General features: G+C 38.9%; 1 protein-coding gene across 1 annotated transcript; it reads right to left on the reverse strand.

The window, feature by feature from the left end:
• Window positions 1–9,990, reverse strand: adora1b (adenosine A1 receptor b). The gene is made up of 2 exons (XM_087782116.1): window positions 9,616–9,990; window positions 1–2,260 (listed from the first exon to the last, which is right to left on the reverse strand). The coding sequence occupies exons 1-2, from the start codon at window positions 9,954–9,956 to the stop codon at window positions 1,468–1,470; spliced, it is 1,134 nt and encodes a 377-aa protein (XP_087638242.1). The 5' UTR covers window positions 9,957–9,990; the 3' UTR covers window positions 1–1,467.
• Between the last annotated feature and the right edge of the window lie 1,060 nt (window positions 9,991–11,050).

Below are 11,050 nucleotides of genomic sequence, written 5' to 3' on the forward strand. Positions count from 1 at the left end.
TGCTGTTAATTATGAAACGTTTGACCAAATTGATAATTAATTATTATTAAATAATGTGGTTGAAAATTGGATTGCAATGCGATAAGTCTTTTGTCCATTTCCTTTCTAAAACTCAATAAAAAGTGCAGGATTTAAACTTACAATTATATTAAAATGATTTAATTACTTAAAAGAAAAAAGAAAAATAGAATAAAGTTGAAAATAGTTTGTTTTCAGTACATAAATATTGGTTGACTATTGTTAGTGTTTGAATTATAGTTGAAACATATAGAAAAGTAAGTTTATGATGTACACAAAACTGTGAATGTTGAAAAAAGTATATAGCAAATTAATATATACATGCATACTCACACATAAATCAAACCTTTTGAAAAACCTTTGACATATTAGAGAGCTGCATTAAAAGGCACCAGTTTCACAGAAGGACCCATGTTTAATTGAATATTCAAAAGTTGATCCTTTATGTTCATGAGACGTAGAGGAGGATATACTGAAAACATTGTTTAAAACACATTTCAAAAGCACAGGACTGCATTCTTAGCTGGCCCAGGTTCTGTTACGCCTGAGGTAGATCTGTACATCATTACATCCCAACGACTCTACTATCTTTCCAAATTGTTTCACCATGAGCAATCATCTTATGACTTAACCAAATGATACAGTATATGTTGGTAAAAGATCCTAATCAGGATCTCATGGTTAAAGCAGCAAGACGTATAACAATATCTAATATTGAACTAATTTGTTATTTGCTCCGCAAAGAACGGTGAAATTCCCATGATGTAATAATGCTACGTGTCTGGCCCGTTTTCGGTTTTTCTTAAAGATAAAATAGGCTTCATAGTACTTAGTACTTAGCACACACACAGGTCAGTTGGGTGACAAGACAGGGGCACAATTTGTGTTCTGTAAAAATAATGACTACTGTGTGACTGTTTAAAAAAATTAAACCAAACATGCAAAAAATATAAGTCTTACGTAGTGCTGGATTCAAAAAGTTCTATAGTAACCCAGGTTCTACGAATAGTGCGGAGCCCTTTAACCAATAGTGAAGCTGGGTTAGACGGCGGAGCACTAAATTGTAGAGCTGGTCTGTACATTGGGGAAGATCATTTTGGGCTACAGAAAAAAAAAAACAGCAGGCTGGACTCAGTTTCCTATATATATCCTTCTCTTTACATTCATGTTTTGGTGAATCCAAAAGAAAGTAAGTAAGAAAATGCAGTTGATTGTAAGACTTTCTTTCATCATGGACACCTACAAAATGCAAAATAATCAAGCTGTAATGATAACCAAATTATTTAAAGCTTAATATTTTTTTTTTTTACTAAGATAGAGATGGAGCAAGGCTGCCGGGAAGAACTTCAATTATTGCAGATGATTGCTTTCCTTTCCCGGAAAATGTTGTAATTCACAGCCAGCTCAGTGTCGGCAGGATATAATGCCCATTTGTCGGATTGTTTTCAGTCATTCTTTTACTTTCACATTGTTCTGCTCCAACAACGGAGACTGTTCCTTGTGCGGTTCGGGCCGCCGTTCCGGCAGCTGCTCCTGGAGGGGGAGCGGCTGCTGCCGCGAGGGATCGGCTTTCTCTTCCATAGGAGGTATCCCCGGATGAGGATCTAGGTTGGGCATTTCTTTCCTGTCACTGGGCTGGATCTCCAGAGCCGGCGTGTCCTTGCAGCAAAAGTACTGATGCCAGATTTTCTTGAAGGCCATCCGGAATTTCTTAATGCGGAAAGCGTAGACGATTGGGTTGACGGCGGAGTTGCCGTGGGTGAGCAGGATGGCAATGTAGACCAGGGCAATGGGTTTATCGCACAGCGGGCAGAAGAGTGTGATGCAGTTGATGATGTGAAGAGGAAGCCAGCTGATGGCGAACAGAAACAGGACCAGAGCCAGAGATTTGGCCAGATTCAGCTCCTTGTCGTAGTACTTGTTGGGGTCTGAGTGACTGCTGGTGAACTTCCGGCTGTTGAGTTGCTTGTGGATCATGTAGAAGATCTCGGCGTAGATGAGCAGCATGAGCAGCAGAGGTGGCAGCACCCAGCCGAAAAAGTTAAAATAGACCATGTACTCCATGCTGATGACGTTCTCGAACTGACACGTGATGATGAGGTCGGAGCTAATGGAGCCGTTCTCCTGGAGTCGCCTCAGGTTGTTCCAGCCCAGCATTGGAGTGAGCCCCACGATGAAAGCCACCGTCCAGCAGATCACCACAGCGAAGCCCGCTCGGCGAGGTGTCACAACCCGTCTGTACCTACCAGGGAGGAAGACAAAGTATCGTGTCAGCAATTCGTTCACAACTGAAACCTGAAGCTTGAACGTGTGTCTTACATTATCACTCAAACGGCAACTCTGGATTCAAACAGTATCAAAATCTCATCTTTCAGCCCATTCTGGGAAATTATTGAATATCTAGGTCAAGGAAAATTGCTGTATGTTCCAGTTTTTTGCATATTCAAATGTTATTTTAATTGATTTCCCCATTGCTCTTTTCATTTTCATCCACTGTGCTGCTCAATGCAGAAATACACACCTCTGCGACTAGTAAAGGAACATTTCAGCTAAACTTGGATGCACCATCTTACTGATGATTCTCTTGGTATCCTTCTGTTTGGAAAAACTCTGTTTATCGTTTTTTTTAAGCACCTCTTCCACTGTACCACCTCTCTTAATGAGAATTTCTTATAGACCCCTTGAAAAAATGTCTTGAATGTGAGCATCTGGACTACTGACCTTTTTTTGGCAGTAAGGGGGGCCCAAGAAGACCCCCAATACGTTCAATTTTAATGAAATCTAAATCTAAACAATACCTATTACATACTAAGTATGATTGATTTCCCTTAAGTTGATTTAGCTAATTCTAAGCAGGGGCAGAAAATCCCTATGAAATTGGAAATAGATTAAATTTTAATTTACATAGTAAATAGGGATGATTTTCAGGATTGAAGCTGGTTCAGTTCATTGTAAGACCCACAAAACACCTGAACTTATACGCTCATCTTTTCTCCCTCTCTCTTCAGTGTTTTGGTATATTTGGGTTCAATAAAATCTTTTTATATCCATATTATTTATACACATTATTTCAGCTAGCTGTAAATTTATTAATTCACCGCATGTTTTTCTTTATTTCGTGTGTGTCTGTTTTGAATCTCCAGTCAAAATGCTGGATCAACAAACAGTGCTTAAACTATATAAATAAATTGAGTAAATCAGCTCTTTGTCATCTTTGATTATGTTCTGTACTACTGACCACTGCAGCATTAAACCAAGATGACAAAGCAGTGAATGAACATTTTACAACCAAAACATCACAGATAATCTCTATTGCGCTTCACAAACATATTTGCTCCTTCAGCAGATGAAACCCCAACAGTGCACAGTTGTTTGACATTTCAAAATGGTCAGGGGATCTGATCTTCCAAAAATCCCTCTTTGAACTCGTCCTCATCACAGGCCCTTTAGATTCCTGCCCTGGGGTCTAAGACTGGTGTGGCCGAAAAGCTCAAAAAATGTCACATTTACAGAAGAAAGTGAAACGAGAGGAATGGCAAAGACAGCAGTCAGTAATCGCTTACAAAATGTGCAAATAAAGGTGTCTGTTTGTTTGTGTTATTGATGGCAAGGTGGACAGGGAACAGGTTCAGAGGATCAATAGGATGAAAGAAAGAAAAAAAAACTGCCTGAAGGCAGGAAGGAGAACAACAAAAGCTTCAAGAGAGCGGTCAAATTATGGATCCTCTTTGAAACCCATAACCCTTCATATTTGTCAAATCTCATGGGTGATGACTCGCACACACACAAAACACACAACTATGACTGTCACCTGACCTTTTATACAGTTGACGCCATGAAATCGAAATGCTCCACGATGTCTCATGGTTTCATAGGCTGCATTAGTATTGATCCAGGATGTACGTGTCAGAGATCGTCTTTAGTGAGATCTTCATGCAAGACATCTGATATGACAGGACGTGGTGATGCCAAAACTATGACGTCAGTGCTCTAACCATCAGTACACAATCATGTGTAGATCCCCACCATGCCATTTATACTTCATTTTTTGCACTGTTGACGTTTTTGCACTGTGTTAATTAGTAGTATTACTATTTCTATTGTGAATTTTCTAGATATTGTTTATACTTTCTAATTTTTGTTACAAATTCCGGAGTCGTCCACAACCACAGATAATTCCACGTATGTATACCAATATGTACTGGCGAATAAAGCTGCTCTTGAATATTGAATCTTTAATGTATGACTTTGAATTACAAAGGATAAGATTCTTAAACATATTAAACATAATTACACATTAGACTAAATCATAAAATAAATAACTATAACAACAGCTAAAATAATATTATAATGATACATAGGAATAATAAAAAAACTAAAATAATATTGGTAATAATAAAACTATTGCAATATGGCAATATATAGTAGTTGAAAAATAAAAAAAATCTTGTATGGGTTTATTCCAGGTACTCTGGTTTTTATGAAAGAGGTTTATTGAGAAGTTGAATTGATCAGTAGGTTTTAGAGTGTGTCTTGGTTGTGTGTCTCTGTGTTGTTTGACACAGCAACACATTATGGTCACTGATGCAAACTCTGATTCTTTGTTCTTGTCAATAGAGAGAAGAAGTTCATATTCTGAGAAACATTCGCATCTCCCTGGTCTCCTCTTCTTATCTTTTACGCCTTTCAGCTCGTCTGCTTTGTCTTTTGTTTCAGTTAAGTGTGATAAGAAAGTCTCCAGCAGTGAGACTGAACAAAAACAAAGATCATTTCGGTCTCCAAGCGACAGAGAATGATATAGTCCTAATGAGAACAAGAAATGAATCCGGTTGAACGCCCAGTGGAACCAAATGTTATTTGTTTTTTTTTATTGTGATGAGACAGTGTAGTGTGTTTGATGAAGTGTTAATATCTGTACAAACTTCAGATGTTTGGATACAATAAGACAATCACGCCTGACATAATTATGGATGTCTGCTTGACGCAGAATCCATTCATTTCCATTAGCTTAACTCCAGCTACAATGTTATGACTAGATTATGATGACAAGGCGGACAATGTCCCACTTCTCAACTGATTTTGGACGACTTGTTTGGTTAAGTAGTTAGTAAGTAATACTGACGATTAAGCATTTGTTAGCTATATTTATCATTGTGTCAAGATTAATCATTGCTCAGAATAACAGTGTATAATTCAGGGAAGACGTCGTAAATTTTCTGTCATCTTTGCTAACATGAGAGCTAACGCAAGTAAGCAACACGCCCAACATGTCACCATAAATTAAAACATTTCTTAGATCATATCTGGTTCTCCCAGAGAAGTTAGCGCTTCGGTGTTTACATTTGAGATGCTGTTCAAGCTAACGCTGAAGACGTGAGCAAAAGTTACATATATTTCTAACCGATTGGATTATTTATTTAACATTTATTCTTATAGTAAAACACAATAATAATAATGAGTCACATTTTTTAAGCACTTTTTAGGACACAAAGATGCTTTACAAAAAAGATGAGGAACACACATGGTCACACACATATTTACACTGATGGAATGAAGCTACAACTAAGCTGAACCAAATAAACACACCTTCTACCAGATCTAGTTGAACTACCTCAGAGGTGCTGGTTGTTATACAATTCTGATGATTAACATCATAATACACTAATCTATATTTAGCTTGGAGAGCATGGTTTGAATATTAACACATCATATATATATTTTTGTAAAACATTTGTCATTTTTTCTCATTAAAGACAAAATGGTCCCAACTAACTGGTTGATATAAATGATTAGTTTTGGGATTTTGGCATTTATACAAAAATTACATTATCTTTTCTTTTAGATAGTACCAAAATCTACAACTGCTCAAAATAATTTATTGTAATTTTAAGGAAGCACATAAATCAAGCTTTCTGCAATTTGAATAATGCACATTTTTCATTCATTACTATGATCTTCTCTCACTTTAGAATCATTGATTTTCAAACACACAAGTGTATCAGAGTTTTCTGCGCGGGTTCATGAATGTGGAGTGGGTTTTTAGTCGTGCAAACCTTTATGTGCAAATCTGTGTGCAGATTCACTTATGTTTGATGAATGATGTGTTTTGAAGATTGCTCATCAAATTCCCATCAGGCTTGATCGACAGCTAGGACATTTCATCTGTATTCAAACCGTTCATTAAGTCTTTTGTAGCTCCACAATTTGCTTCCATTATTGACAATCATTGACCAGCCTTGTCTCGCTGTCTGTTTTTTAAAAGGTCACAGGATGGTGGGGTGAAGCCCTTCATGAACACTTAATAAAAAAAACACGTGTTATAGATATTGGACATAGTGGTGAACTGAATGGTGTTGACCCACACTTTCCTAACATGACAGCTGTGTTAACTACCAAAGCTCAATTGCAATTATAGTCTTTCTTCCAAACTTAAGCCAACACCTCCCAGCTTTGACCAATATCCCTCATGGCGGCTGGTCGCTTGCGCTTGGTAGCTGACATGTGAGTTAAGGTGAAAAGGTCACCTAGGTGCTGGTGTGAACGCATCCTGACAGGTGGAACCAGAAGGAAATGAATGTTGGAGGGACTCTGGGGACGTGTCTATTTTAACAGCCGTCCTGTATACTCAATGTTGCGAAAACCAAAAGACAAGACAGTAAATGAATGGTTAATGTACACATCCTTTTACTTGGAAATGTGTGAGATAAGTCAGCTAAATAATGGAGCAAAAACTAAATCATAGTATCTTGGCTTTGAATAGATTTTGTGTCAGTGTTCTCTTAAAAAAATCTTTGTAAATGTTACTACAAGTAGCAGAACGTACAGTATAAATGTGAAAATAGCTTCAGTTGCTCACAGTCTTGACCAGGTTTAACCTTTTGATGGAGTCTGTTGACTCCTTTAAGAAGAATCTTAAGATATATTTATTTGTGCAGGATTTTTCTTAATTATATTGGGAGTGTTTTTTTTGTCTGTGTTGTCTTGACCTTTTAAATTGTTTAGATTTGTATGTATTTTTACTGTGTATTGTTCTGTTGTTCAAGCACTTTGTGACCATGGTCTGCAAAATAGTTTTTTGTCATGAAACAGACAATTAGACCTTTTGTTTACCTAATTGTTAATTATTCTTGATCTCATTTACATTGATTTACAGGTAATTGATTCCAAAATATATTTTTTTTGCCTTACGCCAGCTTGTCAGCCTTTTCTACGTGACATCTTTCCGCACATAATAAGGAATAATTAATGTAAACTTGTACTTTGTTAGCTGACATGAATCTCATGAAATGAGAAGGACGCTGCATCATGGCTTATTCAATGCTGTATTAAAAAATGATATATTTCCACTCAAATTAAAGTCGACAACAGATCCGGTTATGTGATCGACTCTTTTCAAGTTACCAGAAGATTAGAGACCCAAGTACGGATGTAGCTTTAGAAAAATATACATCGCAAGTCCAGTCTGAAGATATTGATATTTGATAAAACACAGAAAACCAGAAAAAAAATATATTATTGGTCACTAGAAGTCCAGCCCCAAGATGTACCAAAATAAAAAAACATGTTAAACTATCATGAAATCCATGTCTGATGTGTATCTTGAGGGCTTATGCTCAGATCCTGTTAATAAATGGCGACATCTGTCGAATCTCATCTTTCTTGAGACACTCCCTGAACTTTATGCCGTGACAGTGTGAAAGCAGTCATAGTGACGCTACATTTATTATCATCTTAAATGGCTCATTGGCTCAAGGGCAACTAATGTGAAAACCCAACTTTCCTGACTCATTCACATGTTAAAATGTTGAAGTATCCTCTCCAAGATGCAGTAAGTCCCAATGCTCCGTTTTTAAGTTATAACTTAACTGTATTTAGCCCACCCCCTGTGTCTAAAATATTGCCTAAGTTACAAGAGTGAAGCCCATTATGACATAAAAAGGGGCTTCACTCTTCTTCCAGCCAGCTGTAATCACGTCTGCTTACTTTATACAAGTCTGAGATTGATGACGTGGGGTGACAAACCTCGATGTTTGACCAATTACAGCATGGTGGGTTTAATTATGGTAAACAAGTGGGCAGGGCTTAAGCACATTTTCTAAATTAAATATTTCAATGAAAAGAGAGTCTTGTACACAAACTAATGAGTACAATAGAGGTCCAAGATCTATTTAAGAGACACTAAAGTCAACACATTAGTTGCCCTTTAAGAACTTAAAAATAGTGCCATGTTGAAAAAACACCAATCCAAATCCATACCTTGTGTACCCCAAAAAATGACCAGATCATAAGCACATTATATTACACACAGTGCCAGCATTTCTACACATTTATAAGTATTCTTTCTAACATTATACAAATCTGACAAATAATCACTTATTCTTGGATAATTCCACCATTGCCAAGCTTGGCAGCACACAGCAGATATATGAGAGGCTCTTAACTGTCAGACAGAGGGGGGGGGGGGGGGCATCTCAGAGAAAATTGCTCATATTAGCCAAGAAGAGCTTTCATCATGACACTGCAGACTGCCAACTAGATTTTGGAAACAATCAGGTGTACCTACATGAAATCTTTTTTTATGCTTCTGAGAGCAAATGTTACAAAGACACTCTCACTACCTGACTACGTGTTTTAGGTATGCTGCTGGATCATCACATGGTGCACATCCAACATCCACACTTCCCAGTCAGGAGTACAATAATGGTTGATAATGAAAATATGGCTAACCAGATGTTTCAATTTAAATCTTGCTTGTATGTCGCCGTCTTGATCAATTACAGAGCGAAAGATATTTGTATTTACGTGACGTTATTAGTTTAGGATTCTCTTGATTTACCTGCTAACAATTCACTTGTTCTAGAGCAGGGTTTGGTATTTAGAATTCTCCAATCTTTTCAAGGGGCAATAATGACTCATGAAAAGCAGACAGAAACAAAAAACATGGTCATATTTAGAGACCAATAATGAACGATAGATATAAATAAAATTGTTAGTGTCTTCCTGATCTTTAACTGCATGAGGGTCACATAAATACAGTCCAAGGACCACACTTCCGCCAAGTCTGTTCTAGACTAACATTTGTACATTAATTAATTAACTATGTACCTTTAGTAAATTGGGACTATTAGACAAAAACATTATCCATTTTGTATCACTCTGTCCATTAATCTAGGGTGCATGCTGGCGTATTGGTTAGAGCTACTTCCTCATAGTAAGAAGGTTTGTCTTCCTGTTTTCTCCTGGTGCCTAGGTTTACTCTGGGCACTCGGGTTTCCTCCCTCAGTCCAAAACATACAGATTAAACAAATCTAAATGGTCCAAAATCTTGAGTATGTGTGAGGCTGACAACCGGTTGACTAAGTAGCTTCGCACAAGAGACGTTTTAGTGTCAATATATATGATAATTTCTGGTTTGTTGCTTGTTTTACACATTTTAAAATTGGCATTTCTCCTGCTGAGTATTACTATTCCAGTACAAGTGGTTCACATGAGTTGTCAGGTGACAGGCAGAACTGGAGGAAAATGAATATCTAGAAGGGCTGCGAGGTCATTTCAACATCATTACACTCCATCCATCGGAACACCTCAGTATATTACCTGGTGGGTATCTTGACCCTGAGGTAGCGGTCAATGGCAATGGCCAGCAGGGCAAGGATCGAACTTTGAGTCAGCACCAGCACCGTGCAGGCCACCATCAGACAGCTGTAGAAGTGGGTCTGAAGTCCGATGCTGATGGTGATGGCCAGCGGGATGACCAGGGCTCCCACCGCGATATCCGCCAGCGCCAGGGAGACGATGAAACAAAACGTGGTGTCTCGCAGGGATTTGTTGATCCTCACCGCCCACACCACCATCACGTTCCCGACCACCGACGCCAGCGCGATCACCACCTCCATCCCGATGTACAGGGACTCCGTGGAGAGGAGCGCCCCGGGCATCCTCGCTGCTGCTGAGGGCGAACGTCCTTGGCGAGAACAATGAAGGATGGAGGAGCAGACACTTCAGGAGGCGGGTGTCAGTGTCGCCCGGATCCCCTCAACACAAGTTGGCACGCAAATGAATCCATGATGGAGATAAAGAAGCAGGAGAAAAAGGGGGATTTCCCTCTTGGAGCAGGTATGGTGCTGGTTGAGTCACCTGTCCCTGAACGCAGCATCCTCTCCCTGAGCCCTCCCGAGCGCGAGCTCACGCACGGTCCTCCTCATCGTTCATAAGCAGGTGAAGCGAAGAGAACAAGTGGACGAAAGCGCGCACTTGTCTTTGCGGCTCGTGCGCAGGCGCTCCCTCCCACCGAGGCTTCGGTAAGTAAGAGAATTCCCAAAATAGCAGCAGGAGCCTCTGGTTCCCATTCAGCGTCTTGGCTGTGGTCGAGTCAGGAGAACATCAAGTGTTGTGCCGGACGGTCCCGAGGAGGGAAGTTCTTTAGACGTGCAGATATGCGCCTCTTTCCACGCGCACACACCTTTCAAAGAGCTGCAAATGGACCTTGTTCACTGGGCTTTTGTTCCGATAAGATCTTGCAGCAGTTGACAGAATCACTGATAAAACTGTTTGATACCAGACTCATCGTATATTCATATATTCCTGTGTGTACTGTAGGAAGATTACACACTATTCTTATCAATATAAAAAAAAACATTTTATTGCTAGAATTATGAATTTCCACCAATCCATAATAGAGGACTCATGATTATTCGCCTATTGTCTTTATGGAATAAGACAAACTCAAGGCCTGGGGGCCAAATATGGCCTGCTGGGTCATTAAACGTGGCCCGAAAAAGTGTTGGCTATGTAGAGTTCAGCCTTCAAAACTAAATCCACTCCAATGTGTGCTGATATTGATATTAATAATCAGGCGGAACTGTAAATAAATGTATGGGTGAACAGAATATTTCAATCCTCGACTTACACGTGACACAAACAAACCTGTTTTAACTCTTGTTGTCTCTGGGTCACTTTGACCCTTATATAAGACATGGGTTAAGATCATGACTGAAATTATCTGAAGTGATGGATGTCAACTATTGAAGTA

The sequence above is a fragment of the Callionymus lyra genome, chromosome 19 (assembly GCF_982586985.1).
Source record: "Callionymus lyra chromosome 19, fCalLyr1.hap1.1, whole genome shotgun sequence".
Lineage (NCBI taxonomy): Eukaryota > Metazoa > Chordata > Actinopteri > Syngnathiformes > Callionymidae > Callionymus > Callionymus lyra.

What these genes read in the sequence shown, in the direction of transcription:
- adora1b (XM_087782116.1), bottom strand. Translation starts at nt 9,956, where the DNA reads ATGCCCGGGGCGCTCCTCTCCACGGAGTCCCTGTACATCGGGATGGAG. An exon ending in AGGGTCAAGATACCCACCAG is followed by an intron (nt 2,261 to 9,615) that starts GTAATATACTGA and finishes CCTCCCTGGTAG; the next exon opens with GTACAGACGGGTTGTGACAC.